Source organism: Stigmatopora argus, chromosome 14 (assembly GCF_051989625.1).
Source record: "Stigmatopora argus isolate UIUO_Sarg chromosome 14, RoL_Sarg_1.0, whole genome shotgun sequence".
Lineage (NCBI taxonomy): Eukaryota > Metazoa > Chordata > Actinopteri > Syngnathiformes > Syngnathidae > Stigmatopora > Stigmatopora argus.
Window position 1 is genome coordinate 8,900,840 of NC_135400.1, and position 22,883 is coordinate 8,923,722.

The window sequence follows — 22,883 nt, forward strand, 5'->3', positions numbered from 1 at the left end:
GTGTGGAATGTTTGTTTTGATTCCAGTAGGGGCCCTGGAAGGTGCTGTGTGTGCCTATGTATACATTCATGCATACATGCGCTCAAATATATATATATATATATATATATTAGAAGAAGGTTCACTCATGGCAAATTAGCCTCACTTGCCAATGTTTTTGTTTTCAATTCCTCATCCGTGGCTGAAAATTAGGTCAGTGGTCACGTGTTGTGTATTACAGCCACACAAGATACAGACAAAAACAGACTTTTTCTAGGGAAAAAAAAACATTCAATCTTCAGCTCATAGCTCTATGGAAAAAAATGTATCATTCAAGTCAGTCGGCTTTTGCAAGGCAAATACCCGTGATCGAATGCAAAATGTTTTTTATATTTCTCTGAGCTCCACGGAAATGGCAGTTGGTCATGTGCTATACTTGTTGTTGACTTTGGAAATGCTCCAACCTCAGTGACCTTGTGGAAAGTCACAGTAATGGAGCATGCACTGTGTGGGTGGTGGTTTGTCAATATGGTGTCAAGAATCCATAAGGAGTGGCAGGCGAGATATATCAAAGAGCAAGACTTGTGTCATAATGATAAAGTACTGATATGGACGCGGAACACGCACAGGATTATTATGAAAATGTGCTCCAACAAAGCAAATGATATGTCTTGCAAGTGTATTTATAACAATGACTCATGTTTAATTGTCCATCACAGTGGGATTTTAATTATTGAGGTCAAGAACAAGTCAACATTAACAAGAAAACAGCTTGTCCTTTAAATTGAAAATCTGAAATTGGAGTGACACTTTGCAGACCTTCACTAGTTCCAATGAGATTGTGCAAATTCCAATTTCATAATAGGTAACTGTTATTTTTTTATATATAAATGTGTTTTGCTTGTTAAACAGCAAATCAGAAAGTAAGAAGAGAAAAGGAGAAGAAAGCTTTAAATTACATTTGAAAGAAATCCATGGCTTAATGTTTGATCTTTGTCTTTCCTTCAAATTCGTGTCAACTATTTCTTAGATCGAAGCAAGCCAATTATCTCAAGTTGTTCTTCATTAGATTAGCAGCGGTTACTTTGTGTTTCAAATATTCCTCAGTTTAAAGTTTCACTTCCAAAAAAACATTTGTGAATGTTATGACAAACTCAATAAAACTCTTGAACCCTTTATATAGCACTGATTGCCTATCTGGTTGAATACAATGGCAGGGTGCAAAGTGGATCTTGTTGGTAGGTCAACTTACAATGTTTTCTCAGAAATACACAATTTTATCATTAAGAAAGAATCAAAGAATACCACTATACACACTTTTTGATGGCAAACAATATTTTTGCTCTTCTCTCGACCAACTAGTCACACTGTGGCATAATGTGGATTGGTCGGTGATACGAAAACAGCCATCATCCATACAGCAACCATATATTTTTCCTCCCAGAAAACTGTACATTTATTAATAGTAATACTTGTACTGCTACTACAAGTAGTAGTCCACACTTTAAGTTTTCAGCTTGCTCAAAACCTGCATACTAGAAGCATCAGAAGTAGGTCAACCCCTCCCGATGACTTCAGTCAGGGCCCACTTGTTTTTTTTCCCCTGTCCACAAAGTAACTTTTTTCGCCCCAAAGGCTTGGGTGAACCTACCCTTGATAAAACAGCTGTTGGACTGTGGCAGTGCTATTGTAGGGTGATGGGAAAAATAGGTGCAGTGGGCGTCATTTCTTGAAGCAAAACGAGGCTGCAGCAACCGATCCCAAATGTTTAACTCATAGACTGCCATTGACGGAAACAGACATCCAACCAGGGTGAATGAACATTTATCCATTTCAAATGGATAAATCCATTTAAATTCACAGCACAAGGATGAACAGAGCCACATGAATGGACGTCTATCTTTGTCAATGGCACTGAAAGAGTCAAATAGGCTCCTCCTAAGATGGCTACGTCTGCTAGACTCTCCTCCCCTTCCCTTTTTTTCCCACCTTGATGTGCTTTATAGGAAATCTAGTCTGAGCTCCAAGAATTCTGACCATATACAATGCCAGCTGGATCACAACACAGCGGACTACACCGCAGTCACGTGTCCCGCTTGCCTTTGATTCCAACAGCCGGCAGCAGGAATGTTATGTCGTTGTGATGACCCCTTTTTAGAACAGCCGTTATCAATCAACATTTTGTGTTTCCTCCACAGTTAGTTAAACAAAGGTGCCTTTTAAGGAAGCACTACAAATGACACATAAAAGAGATGGAATGAGCAGAAAGCAGGGAGGAAACAATTGATGGTGTGAGTTTTATTTTCTCCCTCAAATGGAATGTAAAGGCCACTCTTGGGGGGGGGGGGGGGTGCTGGCAGCAGCTCAGTGTGCACCATGGCGGGTGGATGACTACAACGTTCCGTTATGAAAGCAGGGCAGTTAAGTCAGTGTGTCACATGTATAGGGCGATAGTACACATTCTGTGCATTAATTCAGGTGATCCCTCATTTTAAACAATTTTAGGTTGGAAAGTGAGAAACAATTGCTTCAAAGTATACTAGATTATTTCTTTCCCAGAAGACTAAGTAGTTCTTTGTTAACTTTGGAATTTATTTCTTCAGAGGTAGAGTTAACAATCTGCAAAATGAGAGTAAGGGGCGGGGATAGGACTTAAACACATTCAAGTAGGATTACGTAGTTACATAATATTTAACTATTTTTTTTAAAAAACAGTGCAATTTAATTGACGGTTAGGTTCCAATAACAGAACCTTTGATAACCAAAGCAAATTTGTATGATCCCTGATTAAATTGACACACAAGCTTGACTGATGGCTACAGAAATAGAGAGAACTGGTTAAATTAGCACATTTCATCTAAAAAAGATACTGTGATTTAAAAAAAAAGAGAAAAAAAAGTCGAGCAACATTTGTACAAAAATAACCTTTAGAACTAGTTTGGCAACCGAAACTCCACATGAGCTTTTGAATCGAAAAATCAGTTGAGAAACAAGAGAATGTTATATTTTGGCCTGCTGTGCATTAAGTGGTCCATGCGCATGACAGCTTTATTGACACTGTATATGTTCAGCTCACGTTTTGGTCTGTTATTGTGCCTCATGTTGTTCAAACTCAAACACACCCACGAGCCCAGAGTGTGTCACAGCATAACGATATGTGCTCACAAAGCCCCACAGACCTACTTTGCCATCCAGTTCTATCCAGCTGTTGTCAAAGCAGGCATGAAAGCAAGAGGTGAATGAAACCAAAGAGGTTCTGGACATTAGTCCAACTTCTTTAAGACTGTAAGTCTACATCTTTCAGAAGCAAAACATTAGGTCATTTCCCTAAGAGGGTTATTGGTTACATTTCCACATAAGCAGCTGAAGGATAGTGGAAAAACAACCAGGCATAATATTGCACAATGCGTCCTGCGTACCAAATATTTTGATTTAATTGAAAGCATAGTGATTGTAAATGCAAAAAAATAACAAGCAATAAAGCAATGCGTCTTTTTTTACTATCACTGTCACAAAAAAATTACACAGAAAACAAGAGGAGTACTTTGAGAAAGCAGACAGACCCCAACCTACAGACAAATTCAAAGTATGGCCATATTCGGTAGTCTGGTCACTCATTTTAAGTTTGAAAAAAGTAATCGCTAAATTCTTTCATCTGACACCTATGAACCTTTGACCGATTGACCCTAAAATATAATCACCTTTTCCGCTTCATATTACGTACTTATTCTGCAAGTCTTATTATCCCGTTATTTGTTCATCAGCTATTTTGTAGTACCTTTTCAGACTTCTGTGACCTTTGGCCTCAAAACATCAAACTTAATCACCATTTTCCTTTCATATTACAAACATATCCCACATGTTAGATAATCCCATTATTCATTCTTGAGTTATTGGGAAATTCCTTATCCAACCACATGACTTTTGGCATTATTACTCCGAAATATTATTCTGTAGAGGTGAGTAAGCGTTTTTTAGAAAGTGTGAAAGTCACTAGTATGTGTTAGGATTTGTTTGTGTGAGGTCTTTTGGTGGGGTGGCTGACTGTTTTTGCACAACTGAAAGATTATTTTGTGAAAGATGTTTTGGTATTGAGGCGTGGTACGCAAGATAAATGATTTTTGGGGGATTGTTGTAAGATAGGTTAAATGTGTTTTTCGTGAGAATTAGGGTTGTGCATATGAGAGTTTTAAGGGAAGTACATGAGAGTTTTTTTGCTCATGTCTTAGTAATTTGTGGTTGAGTCTTTTGTTAGAGTGAGAAGATATTTTTGCATGTGTGCATGTGTTTGCATGTGCATCTGGCAAAGCTAAAGTTATTTTTGGCCTAAACAGCACATCTCAGAAAGTCTTTCTCACATCTACCGTTGATTGGAATCGCTGGAAGAAAACAAAAATACAAACGAAACAAAAGACTGCACTGAAAGTCAAAGGGGAATTCTCATGAATAGTTAAGGCCCAATGATGGGAAGAGACATTTTTATTTTGTTCGTAAAATAAACCTGTTATACAATTTTAGGAGCCAACAAAAGACAAAAAGTGGCAACTGAAATGTAAATTAAAGGAGTGTGCATGGGCAGTGGTAATGCACTTTTCTGACTGTACAAGGTGGTTTGCACATCCTCTTTCTTTACCCCATCAAACACACTGTATCTTGACCACACATTTTTACACATATACTTAGTTTACCCATAGAAGAGTTGGTTTCACAAACCAACACTTGCGTAAGCATACATTCATTCATTCCTTTTCTGAACCCCTTATCCTCACAAGGGCCACAAGGGTGCAGGATAAATTCATAAATTTTAAATTAACACAAGCCTATTCAAACTCATTTGCATATTTCTGGGAGAAGATGGCTTAATCAGTAAAACAACGCATTCCCATTGAGCAACAAGTACACAAACTTAACTAAAACTGCCATTCGATCAACAGGCACGCACACACAATATGTTATTATATAAGCTTCTGGGAAAGACGGAATGTGTGTGTGCTTGCTTTTGTGCCACGTGAGTTACTGGTTAAGTAGGTCAGTCAGTAAGTCAGGAATGGCAGGGAAGCAGTGAATAAACACAAGCTAACTCCATTACCTCATACTGTGGATTAATGTCAACAGGCCCATCCATCTGTCTAGTGTCGGCCTGGTTCGGGTGACAATAAGTAGAGCAGCATGTGGGCTTGTGTTCTGGTCCGTTTATCCCCCTGCAAATTTACATTCACAAAGCACTATGAGCCATTGTTTCTCAATTTTCACAGTGTGTTACACAGTGTGAGATGAATGTGAAGATAAGACTGATATTCTCACAGGCATTCATGGCTCATTTTGTTTCATGAAAGGCAACAAGTGGATACACACGTTTCTTGTATTTTCTGCCATCAGGCTGAAGAATATTTAATTGTTCTGACTGGAATAAACAAAGGCCAGAAAGTCCACATCGCAGTGCTGATATTGTGGTACAAACAGACAATAGGCACGTGGATGTGGACTTCCTGTTTCTTTGCCAGGTCATTGGATGATAATAATAAAAGACAAAGAGGTTGGCTTACTGGAGCCATAACCTCATAAACAGTGGGCTGTTGCTGTCTATCAGCTTTACCTAATAAAACATGAACCATTTAAATCAGAAGAATGATCACGCATATGTGCTTGGCACAGTTTCTTATTATGGAGCACTCAGGGACTCAAAACAGAGGAAACACGCTAATTAAACCATATGAGTGTAGACACCTAAAGCAGCCTGAAAAGTGACACTCATCAAAATATGAAGCTGGAGCCAGCAGCAGAAGGATTTCACAGTAATGCCCTCCACGGCCCCTCCTCCTGCTCGCCGCTCATTCCTTCCTCCTCTAATCCAAACACCTGAAGGGGGAGGAAGGAGGGGTAGCTGCAGGCCCCATGTGAGTTGTTGCTCACATGCAGTCAGTGCACAACGTGTTACTGTAACACCTTCTCTAGGCCCCAAACTACCAGTTACATAAAGCACAGCACTGCAGACGTGCATTTATGCACGCATACGGCACCAAGGGCACAGAATGGTGCAAGTGGAGCATTTACAATACAATCTGTTGTTTGTGCTTGCAGTGTTAACGGCATGTAAGTAAAAGCTCCTGTGTTGTTAACAAGGGATGGCATATGACATATTTTTGCATGTGACTTCTCGGCCGAGTCGCTTGATTTTGAGAATACGTATGCCAGTTCCGAGTACCAATCCAATATCGAGGAAATGTATTAAGGAGGGGGAAAAGTATATCCAAATGTTTTCCCCCCAATCTGAATAGAGCTATTGCAACATTATAATTCATATAAAAGGGTGTTTTCAATAAAGCGACAAAAAAGTCACAAATCACTTTTATACAAATCAGTTGTGCAGTATACATCACATCTGCATTGGCCAATAAACTATGATTTTAAAAAAAGAATAAACAAATACTCCAGTTTACTTTTTCAATTTGATTACTTTTGTTTTTCTCAACATTACGTTAATTCAGAATGTAATTCTTCATTTTGAAAATTAAAATATTCATTCATTTGAGAAAAATATATAGTTATTGTATAGTATTATATATGCCATCTGATGTAGTGGTTCATTCGCCTGACTTCAGTGCGGACAGGGTGGAATTGATTCCCACTCAATGGGTAGTCAGCCGGGATAGGCTTTAGCACCCCACATCACTGTCAAGATCAAGCATTGTGTTTGGCCTACATGGACATAATGTGATGTCTAAATATGTGTAAAGATCACTTGCCCTGTAAAGTGTTAATTGAATAAGCAACATTGCTACCTACAATTGGCCGTATTTGTAAAGTATGTGTTTAACTCTTTGTAAGTTTCAAGTTCCCTTGTCTAATTTTAGCCAAGTGAGCAAGTGGGCAGGCTTGTGTACAATATCTTTTTGGCTGTAACTCTACTTTGTGTCTGTGTGGCTAATGAAGGAGTGGGCCTCCACCATTGTGATTCATAGCATGACGTGAACGGCCTGTGTCACTCACACGCTTGGCCTCAGCACATGGCTCTCAGACAACACACTCCAAGCCTTCACGTGCTGAGGTTCCCCCTTCCCTTCTTTCACCCAGTTGTATTTACTGAGAACTCACCCATCATCTCAGTTCTGCTTACTGCTGCACAAACCATGTGCCGTTAATTTATTTCAGTCCTTGTTAGCATTTTCCTTTGCCCCTCTTTTCCCGACCACATTCAACACTGCAGATCATTTTATTCAATGCAAATTTAATGGGCTGCCTTTGCTTGTTATATTTGTAGTCTATGATGGAGCTTGTTGATTTCACCAATAAATGCCCCCTGCCGCTATACTTTTTTCAAGTCACTGATAGAATGTAGAATGTATATGTATATAGAATACTTACACAGTATGTGCGCATATTTGAACATCAATGTGACTTTGTTTCCTTGTCAACGAATAAGGAAGGTTTTGTCAATTGTGTGCACATGCAAACAGCACTGATCTGATTTCAAGGGAAATGTTACAACCAGTGGACAGAAGTGAAACATGAAAGACTAAAAAGAAAGCATTAAAATAGCAGTACACCATACAGACTACTATATACACAAATACACAAATATACATACACTCAGTAGTTCTTTGCCGTAAAAGCAGCTAATTATTTTATTGGGATGAAAGGTGGAGGGCAGATGCAGTTTTAACTCTTTCAGTGCCAATTATGATGCTAGACATCCAAACCTGTGGATTTAACATCTTTCTGCAGTGAAATTTTCTCAATAGTAGACATCCAATCCATTTGAACTCATTTGTTTCGCCGCCCTCACACTTCAAATGGATTGGGTGCTTATCGCCTTCAATAGCAGCCAATAACATTAAAGTGAAGATTGAAGAGAAGTTGGGGCCATGACCAGTTATACTGTAATATCACAGTGTCTTACTTTCTGGTGTGTTTCTTGAAACTTCCAAACACAAGATAGTGAATCATCCCCCCAAATAGGTGAAGGTGGAATAGTTTTGTGAATGCAAGTAACCCAGATCAACAGGTCTGTGACTTCCTATTAAATGTTTAGGTGAAGAGAAGTAAGCATGATTGATTTTACTGACAGCTTAACTCTACATCTCATCAATCCCCATTTAAGAAAAGCTTGAGCTATTTCTTTGACAAATCCAGATAAGACCTTGAAAGTCCGGCCATGTTTGCAGGGCCCATTACACTAAAGGCAAGAAGGGCATCACGGTTACAATTTGCACACACAGCTGAACCTCACACAACATACATAATACATGAGAAAACGGGAGATTCGTGCAGTGTTCTGTTTCTCCTCTAGAATTGCTGACCTGTGCATCCCCTCCAATAACAGCAGCCAAACAAGAAAGTCCCTTGCCGGCTCCAGAGAAGAAATAAAGCTCAAGCCTAATTTGAAAAGTAGGTTGATTCAATTCAGTGGGACTGATTTGTTCTATGTTTTTATTTTTTTGCTACTCCACATTCTACTACGGCTTTGCGATGTGATTTTTGTAGGCGGCCGGGGGGTGTCCAATGATTATCTTAATAAAAATATGTATGCCTATTTTATAATTGAGTTTCAGCATTTCATATGTAGACATCACTTTTTGCGTCATGTAGGCTTTAATATAGTGGCCTAAATGAGCCAAAAATTGCTGTCCACATATGTTAACAACAGGTCTTATAATAGGGTTACATTTTCTCATCTAAAAAAGACCAGACAGAGTCACTTCTGCCATAAATGGCTTTTTCTGTCCCTCTTTTTGTTCTGTAAATCACCAATTTCAAATAAATAACTGCACATAGAAAACAAACTCTTCTCATAAAATATTCTATTGAAGGACTAGTTGCTAGATTTCATTTTTTAGGCAATAAATACATTTTTTTAAATAAATCAAAAATAACAATAAAAACAAAACCTTGATTATTATTTAATCATCTGCAATAATAATGAAACAACAACCATTTTTAATTCATTCATAGCATCGATTTGCCACCCAAACTTGTTCCTACTAATAAGTAGTACACTTAGGGAGGATAATGAATAAATACTCAGATATTATTACATATAAAAGTTACTGTATAGCGTTTGTGTTTAATTGACGACATACCACTCCATAGGATGTAAAGATGAGACACTAAAGCTTCCATTTATATTTGAGCCAATTCCAAATTCATGGCAGCAGTTATGGATTGCAACCCTAGACGCTTACTGCTGTCAGGTGGCAACATATTATAAATATACTGTCGTTGACACCAATTTGCAAGGAACAAGCAAGTATGCAGCGCTCTCTTGTGGCCACTGTAAGCGGAACATAAATTCATTCATTTATTTTATGTACCGCTCATCCTCGAGGACGAGGGTCACGGGGGTGCTGGAGCCAATCCCAGCCAACAATGGGCACCAGGCGGGGGAGACCCTGAATTGGTTGACAGCCAATAACAGGGCACAAACATTCATACTTATAAATAAGAGCAATTTAGAGTGTTCAACTAAATTGTTTTTCCATATTTTTGGGATAAGGGAGGAAACCAGAGTACCCGGAGAAAACCCACTCAGGGTCACATACAAACTCCACAGAGGAATGACTGAACCACTGACAATAAATATCTTTGTTTAACATGTTTTCAGCATTTAAACAATCATTATCATCAGAAAATTGTCACATTTCAAATTAGTCAAAGGATTTGTTTTTTAGGCTTGAAATCTAATCAGGAAGAGTAGGATTATAACACTGCACAATGGCATGTACACAACAAGTCTATTGTGCCAAAGTGAAAACGTCTCTGTCAAAAGTCTCATGCTCCAAGTATGTGCATCCCATCCTGTCCATGAAAGTCTGCTTTGCTGCCATGGTTACCTGAGTGTGGAATGCCAGCCTCCTGGTCAGGGCATTCAGCTAAAATTGCCCCCTGGTGCTCCCTGGTGAGACTGCCGCCAACCACTTGTCAACTGATCCCACTACAAATGAGCATAGCCTACCATCATGGGCTCAGAACATATCAGTTCTTTTTGCACTCATCACCACTCATCTGATGCCCAGTCCCTGTTTTGTTTTTGTTTTTTAACTGATGTGTTGAGAGGCAAGCAGATGTTTGTAGTCCACACAAAGAAGTATGCTGATATATGATGCTCTCGCTGGGGGTGGAGAGTAATGTTACTGGCATTAAATAATAGTGGCAGGTACTGGGGTTAGAACAACCCTATCGGGAGAAAAAGGATTTGAAATTGGCTGAATGGTGAGTAAATATGGGTATTCGTACAATTTATCCCTTGACTGTAGTCAACCTACATAATTTAAAAGTTCAGTCCCTTCATAAAGTGCTTTTACATATGCATCACTGTTTTTGCTACTACAAGAGCTTCACATTTTTTCCTTCCCAACAAGGATCAACAAAGATCTCTCTTTTACAACTGTTATCTCATTTGTTGCCATTGACGGCGATGTTCGTTCATTCACTGCAGCAACCATTCAAAAATAGATTGGGTGTAATAGTGAAAACAAATTTAAGTGCACGGCAGGAGAAATAGCCAAATGATTGGACGTCTATCATCGCCAATGGCACTGAGAGTTCAAAACACAACTATTTTGTCTACCGCCCAAGACTTGAAGTGGCTCTCAGTGGTTTCTTCTGGCCTCTGTGGCCCCGGCGCAGGACAAAATCAAAGTTTGCAGTGGTGGACATTGCGTAGAAAACGTTTGCTTTGTCTGGTATGAGGAACTCTGGAAACAGAGAAAGAATATGTGGTTAAAGTTATTAATCAAAATAACAAAATGTGGTGGTTATAACAAACAGACAAGTATTAAGGAAAACTGCACATTCAAATAACTAATGAAACAAAAGCGTAAGCTTTGTCTAAGTTGTATACACATTAACATTAAGAAAATATTAATAAAAATTGAAATAAACAATGAACATAAGAAATACTAGAACTATAGTAAGTGGGCGCTACATGTGTATTTGGTATGATGACCGTAAATTTTATTGATGCAGCTTGGTTAAGTATGTGCAAGCTATGGTAAACTTTATACTATATCAAACATTCCTTAACATTTTGGGAGTAGCAAATAAACAATGTTATTAGCCCCTTCCAGTCAAAGTGGATTATAAAATCTAGAGCCGTCAATGGCAGGCGATTAGTTAAGTACTATGAAAACAAAAAATGTCTAGGGCCTTATGACCACAGTATATTTCTTTTTTCATTCTTTTTAATTTTGCTTTTATTACATTGTTTTCATTTATAATCTTATTTAAAAAACATTAAATACAATTTTGATAAAATAACTATTAAGACCAATACTTGTACAAGAATGAAATGTTAATATTGTAGCTCACACATCTCAAAATGTGTGTTTTTTTTAAAACTAATTCTGCTCATCTTGTTAAAGTGTAGTGAAGCTAATCAGAATGCACAGTTAAACTTAATGTTTTTCCGCCTTACGTGTCTCCTGACCTCTCTCCTGCGAGATGATCTGCGTAAGAGTGAAGTCTTGCCAGTTCATGTGGTCCAAGTGATGCTTTTCTAAAGCTCGCTGAATCACATGTGCAGTTTTGTCCTGGCTGGTCAGCTAGGAAAATGAATAGAACCATATAGAACAAAATCACAATTACAGAAGATTTGAACATTTTGGTCCGCCTTTTACTCAAAGATAGCTGAGATAGGCCCCAGGACCCCGCAAACCTGACAAGGATAACCGATGTTGAAAATGATTGAATGAATGAATGAAGATTTTGTGAACTCCAAATGTAGAGCATGTTTGATGTTGGAAAGCAAATACAGTTCAATCCCTGTATGTGCACGATTATGTGTTGGCTATTTATCCTTTTTTTTATTTAAAGGGGATGGCACATGTACTATTCTCTGAAGAAAAAAAACATATTTTCTCTTTTGCATTCAGCAATAGCCTATAAAAATAATGCTATGGCGCCATCATGGGGCAAGGACTCATGCTGAGGGGGAGATGTTCATCCTTACCAAGACACTCTTGTACATGTTTCCATTGTTGTGGCCCAGGTCTACGCTGACTCTCACGATGCAGGAGTCGGCACTCTGGCGGTTATAGACCGGCAGGGAGATCATAGACACAGAACGATGGTGGTGCGAGTCCGTAAATGGCGTAGATATTGCACGGTTACTGGCTGGAGAACACAGAGAGTCCGAAGACGAGCTAGACGGACTTTGAGTGTCTGGAGAAGAAGCTGTTGAGGAACAGGTAGATGATGATGAAGAAGAAGAGCAGGAAGATGAAGAGAAGGCCTCTAACACATTGTTGCAAGAGCTGTGGAAGGACTGCAAGGAATAGAACAGAATCACAACTTTCATTGAATCTGTAATCTTGTCAAGGTTTTTTGACACACACACAGTTTGTTTACCTGCAGTCTGATGGAACAGGCAGAGTTCGGGGAAGAAAGATCCTCCAGCTCCGAACTGCTAGATCCCGAAGATGAAACACTGATTTGATCTGCTGGGAGCTTTTTGGATCCATCGCTCATTGTCCTGAGGCTTAGTGGAGGAAAAAATTGCAGCAGATTGTGTTAGTGAGCATGTGTTTGTGTCAGGCCTCAAACTGCCTCATGATACTCACAAGGAAAGTTTCTTAGTGAGTGTTCTGTGGTTCCAGGCGGTTGGAGAGCACACATCTATTGGTGGCTCGAGGCGCCTTGAAAGGTCATAGCTGTAAAAAATAAAATAAAATAAACAATACTATGATTAACGAATGAATATTACACAATGCAACTGGCCTTACAACTGCCACGTGTAACGTTCACATCAAAGATCATCTGATTCACCCGCAGAGTTGCTACAACATTTCTGAATATTTAAGAGAAATTGACATTTGGTGCATGTCAAAGAAGTCCAGTTTTTTTAGATTAGCTGATAAAACTTAGAGCATAATTTAGTGTATTTTTTATTCCGTGCACATATTGAAATGGTCGGAACTTGGCATCCAATACTTACAAACTAATTTAAGGTCGCAGCAGAAAAAAATAAAAAAAACACGTGATTGGAAGTCTGTCAATTGTTTGCAATAGTTTACAAAAAAGTACTGTAACTGATGCACTGTGTTGCATAAAATAAAACTGGCAATTGATTCATACACATGTACACATATCTAACTGTTGGATGTTAATCAATGGGGATGCTGTACCTAACGGAGTGTATCTCAGTTTCAAAACATCATCACTGTTCAGTTTTGTTTTGTTTTTTCAGTTGTATTGTTTAGTAATAGTTGGCCAGATTTTACTCTTGTTAGTGACTGCACTTGCATGTTAATGAGACTTTTTAACAAAATGTTACTACACTGTACCTTTCTTGGTCAGTGAGCAGTTTATGTCTTTCCATCCAATTAACAATGCTGGGGTCATGAGGCAGATTGAACTGAGCACAGGACATTTGTAGTACACGGATTTGTGCTAGAACCTCAAACTCCTACAAGAAGAGAAATGAAAATTGTCAATTTGTAAGATCACTAGAATTACAGTATTTACATTATTGCAACAATGGCAAATGAAGAAAAGTTGAATTAGAGGTGAAAGTGGCGACGCACCCTTCTCCTCTTCTCGAAGTTTATGAGTCCAGCCTGTCAACATATTTATTTCAAAAAAGGGTGTGAATTTCATGCCTTAATAAAATACAAATAGAATAAATAACACAAACATTGATGCAGGGTAAAGAATATAAAATCAAACAAACAATAATTAGAAAGTGATTTATACCTTGCTATAATATTGAGTACAGAGCACTGAATAAAGTTCATTTGTAATGTAAAATTTCAGTCCCAGTGAAGGTTATATAATTACAATCGTGTCTCTTTTTAGCCTTCAGCTGTGAATTTAAATGAGTTTTTTTACTAGTAGACGTCCAATCCATTAGAACTCTAGGTTGGGCAGCGAAATCTGCTCTTTGGCTGCCTCCCCTCAAATTTCAAATGATTGGACGTATTTTGCCCTCAATGGCAACCAATGAGGAATACAGTAATGATCACATTAAACGGATGGACTGTATACCTCCACTGTGTCTGGCAGGGCTGTATCTAGCATGGTCAGGACAGTCAGATAGGTGCCCAGGTAAGGTACCACTCCACTGGAAATATTCTTTATGGACAAAGAGACAACAAGTACTTTTCAGTCCTCACACCATTTCTTAATGGCATGCATGTCCTACTTTTACGCAAGGTACAGTACATCAGTCTGTGTTAGTAGAACTCCTGGCTCATGTTTCAGCCTAGGAGAATGTGCAGATGACTCATAAAGCACTCTGCTGTAGTCTATTATTACTAGCCTATAATACTGGTGGATGTGCAGTTACTTGAAACTTGTTTGGCACTGAGCAGGGCCAAAGATAGTTTTGGGCCTGTGCCTTGCTAAAAGCACTGCAGTGACGTGAAATTATCTCCCCTGAGGAATTATATATGTCAAGAATGACTTTTCCAAAGGACTTGTCTTAAAGGTTATTTCTGCCATCAAAGATAAGCAATAAAAAGCTCCCATAAACTTAATGTAAACTTATAAAACTCGAAAAAATCTCCCTTCTTCCCTGGGGATTAACTGTACACGCAAACAAACTGCTCGGATATTTTGAGAGAAATATTATCTACAGTCCTTTGACCTGTATCCCATCGAAGGAGGTCATAGTTAGTTCTACGCAAGCTTGAAGTCAAGCTTAACAAAATAGATCATTACTGTAGCAAAGTAAGACTCTGATTTAAATGAGTGAATGGTCACATCCATGCACACAAACAGGTCGACTACTGTAAATTTTGCTCTGTGGGGTGCAACAGAATATAAGATCCCAATTTAATGAACATTTTGGAAAATAATACATGTAAAAACATTGTAATTTAAACACTGAAAAATATGTGATAATTCCAGTTTATAGTTCAAACTCTGACCTCTAAACTTGAGAGAATGGGTTCTGGTACACATTAACTTGGATATCCTGTTAAATTATTGTACTTGAGGAGAGAGGAAGGCAATGTTCAATCTTTTTTTGTGAATGCAATCTCTAGAGTAGAACTAGAATGCGCAACAGTGACCTCGGTGTAACTTGCAATTTCTTAGAAATCCTTCTCTTCAGAGATATGGCAATATACAGAGAAGTGATTGCACTTTGCTTGAAAGCCATAATTTCCAGTCAATATTTCTCTCAACTTAACTGATAACTTGATTCTTTTAAAAAAGAAAATCTATGTTCACCTAAAACCTGGCCAAAAGATCACTGCCACCCATCCCCATTAAAATTGATTGGCTATCTATCACCATTAATGGCAGGAACTGAGTTAATCCAGTCATTCATTTAAACTCTACATACCATATTTACATGGTTACATTGTACGTATGCACACGTGTAATCTAACGCTTTTGAACACTACTTAAATGAATAAGTCATTAGCTAAATATTAACTTTTTAAAAGTGGAGGCTGGTCAAGCAGGTTATTCATTTTGAAGAATAGCAACATATCATAAACTGTCTTTACTGGTCAGAAATTTTAATCTAGATTACTACCCAACATACTACTGTATTCACACCAAAGTAAAGCTTTATGCTGAATTAGCTTTCTAAATATCCTTTATTCCAACTAATTTTATAAATTAACTAAGTTTTTATTTTAAATGCATTTATTGTGTGGTTTACAAATGCTGAAAACTATGGCAGCATTGATACTGAAATCTTATGTATGGAAAGAACATTTGATTTGCAAAAGTATTGATACTCAGCCAAAAGGAATTGTTGGGATGATATCACAGTATTACCCCAAAATATTGGTCTAAATGGTTATATTTGTTCTATTCATTTATTTGTTTTCGCATTACCACAGGTCAATAGAAATTTGTTGTCATGGGGAAACATAATGTTGCTGTATTCATAAAAGTAATAACAACTTTTATCAAACACTTTAACTTTTGTTGGTTTTTTTCATTTGTTTTGCCATTTTGATCTCACCGCCACTAAGAGTTCTTTGTCGGTGAGAAGGCAGTTTTCATCAGGGAAGTTTTCACAGAGGTTATCAAATGTAACCATGGCATCCCTGTAAAAAATAAAAATACAAAAAAATGTTGCATGTCAGTGTTTGGCTACAAGCCTCGTGTTTATGTAATGATAAACTACTCTTATAAACACAATAGTTCAGAAGATTTTAGTCAGCATCAGGTTATGTCACAGAGAAAAGCCTATCAAGTTTTATTGTCCATGACATTTTACTGGCTCGGTGCAATGTTCACAACATCGTATGCAATGTGGGTCATCAAAAAGCAAGTAAAAAGTTAATGTTGCTTATGCTGAAAGTTCAACAATCTCATTAACTGGTTCATGTCATTGACGATGATACACGTCCAGTTTTACAGCTGTGAATTCAAATCAGTTTGTCACTAGTAGACGTCCCATCCATTTGCCATATCGCCGTCAGGGGCAGCCATTGAATTAAAAGACAATCATAATCAACAACATGATATAAGAGTACTGTTGGAGGGACCCTGCAAATTGCTGTATGAGCAAAGAATGAACATGTGATTTCACCTGTTGACTGCAGCCCAAGTCTTTCTCAGTCTATAGATGGCATTGGACTGAAGGGCAGACAGGACTGCCCTGAGAGAGGAAAAGTTCTTCAAACGGTGACATTCCTGTAGAGAAATTGTTGAAATACGTACATTCATTTCATTTTCTATGTTGCTTATTCACACGAGGGTCACGGATGTGCAGTAGCCTATCCCAGTTACACTACGAGAAGTCGATGGGTTATACTCTGAATTGGTTGTCAGCCAATCGCAGGGCATAATGAGACAACTGATCTTTCGCTCACATCCTCATACCTCGGGAGAATTTGGGTTGTTCAAACAGCTTACCACACATGTTTTTTGGATGTGGGAGGATACGTACCCAGGAAAAATACCCGGGAAAAACATTCAAACTCATCACGGGAAAACCGGAGCCCAGGATTAAACTTGATCTCAGAACTGTGAGACGGACGCACTAACCATTCGTCCACCGTTCCGCAGTGGCGAAATACAATGCCAAATATTGAAATGCAAATTAAAATTTCACACAAATAGGGAAAATACAACAAAACTGAAGTTCTGACATGGTAAAAAAGAGAATAATGTCATCGTTTAATCTCCAAAAAAATCAAATTCATATCATCATATCATAATATTGTTTGTTACTTGGTTTGATTTTACACCAATGTTCATTTAACAGGCCTACAGTATCTAGAATGATAACAACATAGCAGTTACCTGTGCTACTCTGATCCACTTCTCCACGATCCGAGCTCGCTGCAATGGTGTAGGACTTGAGGTGGCACACGTAGAGTGGGAGAGCATTGATACGATAACCATGTTGGTAATGGCATTAAACTGTGTGATGGTGGCCCTGATAGTGGGGGACATGTTGTCCTTCTTGTCTCTTTGTGACCAAATGCAGCCCAAACACTGGTAAGGAGCCACTTTGACAAATAAAGCCTGGGGACCAATAAAAATGAGACATTAGCCTTCAAAAATATTCAATTAAAAAAAGCCTTGTTGTGTTTTTGATTGGCATTTTTTGGACTTCAGTGTACATATGCAGTTGAAACAGAGACATTTTTTCCAATATGTTGATTCCAACAAAATATGTGTCGTATGAACATTGCATTTCAAATTCAAGATATAATTTCTAGCACCCCAAACTCAAATAGAGATCCATCCTACTTTGTAAATTTCAATATCATCACCACACACTTACAGAATCCATGCGGGTGAGCTGCTCTGCGATGACACTAGTTGAGAAATCCATAATGTCACATTGATCTTCTCCATGTTCATGCCCCGAATCCTCATCACCAGAAATACACTCATGTCTTTGGACATCTGTTTTAGCCGGACTCTGGCCTGATGAATTATCAGCAGCATAAAATGAGATTTATGCATAATGAAAATACAATGATATGCAATGAAATATATTTATTTTGTATGATAGAGTGGCACCTTCTCTTTCAAACACCCTAAGCAGATTTTCACTTTGCCCCGCCAATGAACAGAAGTTTGGCTGACGGTGCAGTTGGTCATGTACGGCAGAACTGATCCTGAGGTGATCCAAAAGAAGGTGTAGCCCAGCGTGCAGTGGAGGATCCCTGAGGTCTTCACTGTATTCATCCAACCATGTTTGGATAAAGCGCAACAGCGGTCTAGGAATGCAGTGGGAAGGAAAATCAATACGTGAAAACCATTTCCATTAACATTGTGCTAAATATATTAACGCAACTGACTGTTTACAGGATTTTTGAAGACAATGTACTGTACATGTGACAGTTTATTGGACACTGTTATTTAGAAATTATCTACAGCATTTTTTGAATAACAAAATGGACTTCAAACCAATAACATTCACTTACACTTGGTTGTGTTCACTGTCATCCAATTCTGGTGCTGAACTGTCCCTGCTGAAAGGCAAGAGGGAAAACTAAATTTATGCAATTGCAATTTCTTCATGATGGCTTTTTTAAAAATATATTGTCTGCCGTTGACAACAATACAAATTTAGACTGTGAAAACTGGCTGTGAATGGTCATGTACCATTGACCACACTAGATGTCAAATTCATTTCAAAATGGATTAACCATCTAGCGCAGCCAGTGGAAGCCAAGTTAATTTAATATAAATAATACTTTTTTATAGACTGCGGTAGCCTTAATTTCTGAATTGAGGCCATTCAGCCTATAGTCTTGTAGGTCTACAAAAAATACCTTTGGAAGATGAGGTCTATTAGCTTTTCGGTACTGGTGAAGGTTCTGTATGTGGAGAGGAAGATCCTGCCGTAGTCCGGTTCCAGACAGTAAGGGTCGAGTAGGTGATTCACGAGTATTTGCAGACTGGCAGCTTTCAGTCGTCTAACTTTGTTGGTCCGGTATTGGACGAAAGCGCATGATGGATTCAAACTCGGGTCAGGCGAAGAGGGAACGGGTACCCGGTGAAGTGTGACACCATAGACTGCACCTTCCTCGAATTCCTCACCCCACTCCTGCACTGGGTTCTGTAAGGAGGGGCAATCAAATTTTGCTTTGTCTATGATGCAAGAAGTGTAGGTTGTTGATTGCTGTTAATTTACACACTAGTGTTGGGGTTTTCTATAAAGACATCTAACTGGGAGTCCCCTATCCTAATCTCCATGAATGTGAGGCAAAATGTCTCACTATCTAGACTTATCCCCAATTTCCCAATCTTCAGGCTCTCAATCTCTGTGCTTTGTCTAAAAGAACTGTTAACATGGATACCAAAACCATCCCAAAAAAAATGTCCACCATTATATTTGATCAGGGTGTTTCCGATTGACTTTGTGAACATCTGCCCTTTGTGTCAAGTTGTACATCAGAAATATTGCATGTGCCATAATGTTGATTTCAGAGTTTACACTAACCTGAAGTTACCGTGAATCATTTAGAGTTGTTTATGGACAAATAGAGGATTAGTAATCTAGGTAACACAAACTGGACTCCAAAAAATGGCTAAATGTCAGTGAGATATAATATTGTTCACAATTATTGAGCAACCATTAGGTAATGGATTTTGAGGGTGATATAAAATGCAGCACAGGAAAATAAATGGTTTCTGTAAGATAAAGTAACAAGCATTTTTTTTCAACCTGGCCTTAAACCTAAGTAGATATAGAGCCTTGATCAGTGTAATTCTTGCATTTATACTGATAGTTTTTACCATACAATAATGACTGCTTAGATTTTAGTCACTAAAAGAACTAGTTAGCTAGTGGGGAGCCAGAACATATTCAGTATGTATCTCACTCTACCGTTTATGCATCATTATCTTCTTCAGTTCTTGGAAAAATCTACTCTCTGGGCAGTATGTCCACCGAAAACATTCATCTTGTATATAACAACAGAATCATTGCAGAAAGGTCATTGCTCGGGGTCCGAGACTTGTAATGTGTATAAAAAAGATAGGAGAATACTGTTTAGTTTATGTTTATATATGATCCTCAGAATAGCGCAGTTACCTCTTTAACCGCACATTAAAAAGCGATTTAGAATCACCTTTGATATCGTCACTCATTTCACCTGAGGAACTCATCAACTTGCAGGTGATTTCTATAAACTACTGACCTGTATTCCACAGGTTATATAAGCACATAGTAGCTGGCCTAAATGTTTGTCCATAGCAGTTTTGAATTTTGTCCTCACAAAACTAAATGTTTTCCACTACATGAGCATTCAGAAATTGCAGCTCTATGTCTTTATCGTTACAACAAATTCAACTAAGCTTCTGACATATGTTACATAACCCTGGCGCCAATAACAATTTGTGCCTGACTTTCAACAAATCCATGTTGTGTACTTGTGCTGTCTTGAAAATCTATGCAGCAGCAGCACGCAACAGATGAGCTGGCATGCAATGTCTTTATGGTTCATTCTATATTGAATAAAACAAACATCTTAATTAGTTTTTACAGCAAACTAATCTTTTTAAAACGTATCACTAAATCCTCCAAACTGACACAAAGTTGAAAAGACAGCCCTGTCACAAACAAGTGGTATCACATACTGGACACGCACACACACACATTGTTTCTCGTAGAAACTAGTTGTTTGTTTGCTGAGCAGAGAGGAAACATTGTGCTATTTGCACCCATTGTCATTGATGCGCTGGCAGCGCTAAGCACAGTTACCAGTCCAATTGAAACAAGGCTTAAACATTGGGCTTTAATAAACCGCCATTTCATATGCTTTCTTATCATAGTTTTTTTAATCATCGTGGGGATGCTTTAGAAAGCCAGTAAAATACCAAAGTCAATATAATGTGTTCATATTATGCAGCATCCACTGCAAATTCTTGCCTGAGGGTCTGGGTCTGCCAAATGTGCATTATGAGCAGAGAACATGGCTGAGAACAAACCCATGACAATGCCCGGAGCATCTGACAGTTCCTGACCTAAAAGCCATTGTCTAGTATAGAAGAATGACAAATTGAAGTAGTCAGCACATATATCATCTTCATTCAGCCAAGTATTTGCTTATTGTAATCCAATAATATAGTGTATTTTTAGATTAATGGGATATTGGCCTTTCTGTCACATGTGAAGTTCACTATCCTAAAGTCTTTTTAGTGTCTGTCTTGTAAATAGCCTGAAGTACCTTACAGTATCTCTTAGTTACAGTCCACAAACTCATAACACTGGTAGTTTAGTGTGGACACTGTATATTTTTGATGCAGTGTAATCCGAGCGGCAAATAAATTACATTTCGTTTGTAAAAAGTAGAAATAAAATAAAATAGCTATTTCTAAGATTCTGACATAGCTTATTTTACATTTTTGAGCTTTCAATTTCCCTTAGTATGGCAGAGGGGTTTGTAAAACAAAAAGCATTTGTGTTCAAAAGCTACAAAACCATAGAAACAAAGTCATCTATTTTTGTGTATTTATTTTTAATTTTCAATGAGAGGAAATAAAGTGTCTTACCATTGTCAACTCCCATTTTCCCATTTTGCTTCTTTTTCTTAAGGAGGACTTTCCATCTTCTCCTGACTTGAAATTCCAACTGGCGTGAGCAAGAATCCCTTTAAGGCTGCATGTTTGATTACTATAAAATTTTAACTACTTATTTTCCTGCTCACATCACCACATTTTATTAAACTTGCTAAAGGCTTGGTGTGGTTTTGTAGGGAGTTGCCGATACTGAGCAGATGAATATAGGGAGAGGACTTGACGTGCCAGTCGCAGGAGCGTCTCGCTGCTCACTATATATACTAGAGGGCGTGGCTATATTTGGAGAGAGGTAGGGCACATTCAGAGCGCTAGCCAATCACAGGCTCATTTTCATTTCCCATTATACAATACAAAACCAGCTGAATTTTTTATGATGTTCTGTTAGGTCAGGGGTCAGAAGTCTTTTTGACCTATTTCCATATTTTACCTTATTGGTTAGCATAGAGCCATATGCACTCATTAAAAGAGCCACATATGGCCCTCAGGCCATAGGTTCCCTACCCCTGAGTTAGGTGGTGTATTGGATGCATAATTTAGTACTAATTCCATACAGCGTAATTACTATTTAAAATGCTATACAGTGAAGAGATGTAACTATAGTCTGTCACTACCAGAAAAAAACATTGTGGATGTTGGCTGTGTCAAGAATTATTCACTTATTCAAAGCTATTTTTCATTTACATGAAGTTATCTGTAAGGATAGGAAAAGTAACAGGAAAGGTTTGTCAAGTTAGGGGAAAAAATTAAGAAGCAAAAGTAAAAGGTTGTCATAAAAATAGTCAAGTGGAGTGTATGCATATTTAATTTTTGCATTCGCTTTTATTTTAGAATTCATTCACTTTCCTGTCTGAAAAATGGTCTGAGCTTTGTTTAATTACCCAACAAGGAAAAAAATCAAGTTTAAAGAAATATTGATTTTAATACAAATCTGGAAAATTTAACTAACTAGAGGAACAAAAGAGCTGTACATTATTATTTTCAACCACTAACAAAATATGCACAATTTTACTTCATAAAATCTATGTATATGAAGTTTGTCCTCATGAGTCATGGTGTAGTTGGCTAGAGGACTTTCTATCCCAAATTACTTTAAGATTGAGGAGGCATTGCTTTGTCAATTACTACAACCTTTTAAAGTCATACAACTGAACTTGGATGCTATTGGAATGTTGAATGAAACTGGAGTACCAGATTGCAATATGAAAAATCCATATTCTTCCATTTAAAAAAACAAAGCGCATCACTCTCTTGGTATTTAAAAATGAACACAATCGCAAACAAAGTACTTTCAAAATTACTGTACTTTTCCAGATGTAATTATGGCATATCATTTTGTAACATTACAATATCATTTACACTCGTGCTTTTTGCAAAGTGTATTAGCGAAAGAACTAGAGAATGTAGTTTACTTTAGTCTCACGCAGTCAAAATGTAAGTATGCTACACCTCAGGATTTCAAC

At 37.9% G+C, this 22,883-nt stretch overlaps 1 protein-coding gene across 2 annotated transcripts; it reads right to left on the reverse strand.

Annotated features, from left to right (window-relative positions):
- Positions 1-8,863: 8,863 nt before the first annotated feature.
- Positions 8,864-21,639, reverse strand: rgl3b (ral guanine nucleotide dissociation stimulator-like 3b). Of its 2 annotated transcripts, none has more exons than XM_077619922.1 (16): positions 21,397-21,639; positions 18,672-18,958; positions 18,321-18,368; positions 17,914-18,113; positions 17,672-17,817; positions 17,185-17,409; positions 16,469-16,572; positions 15,896-15,980; positions 13,960-14,046; positions 13,500-13,532; positions 13,260-13,381; positions 12,537-12,626; positions 12,325-12,454; positions 11,927-12,241; positions 11,405-11,519; positions 8,864-10,673 (listed from the first exon to the last, which is right to left on the reverse strand). In XM_077619922.1, exons 1-16 carry the CDS (start codon positions 21,418-21,420, stop codon positions 10,543-10,545), a joined length of 2,142 nt encoding a protein of 713 aa, XP_077476048.1. In that variant the 5' UTR covers positions 21,421-21,639; the 3' UTR covers positions 8,864-10,542. The 2 variants fall into 2 exon arrangements, with proteins under 2 accessions (XP_077476048.1, XP_077476047.1); XM_077619921.1 differs by having other exon boundaries at positions 11,393-11,519.
- Between the last annotated feature and the right edge of the window lie 1,244 nt (positions 21,640-22,883).

Coding starts and splice junctions, on each gene's coding strand:
- rgl3b (XM_077619921.1), bottom strand. CDS start 21,420: ATGGGAAAATGGGAGTTGACAATG. Junction 12,455..12,536: donor CTCACTAAGAAACTTTCCTT/GTGAGTATCATG, acceptor TCCTCCACTAAG/CCTCAGGACAATGAGCGATG. Junction 11,520..11,926: donor ACATGTACAAGAGTGTCTTG/GTAAGGATGAAC, acceptor TCATTTTCCTAG/CTGACCAGCCAGGACAAAAC.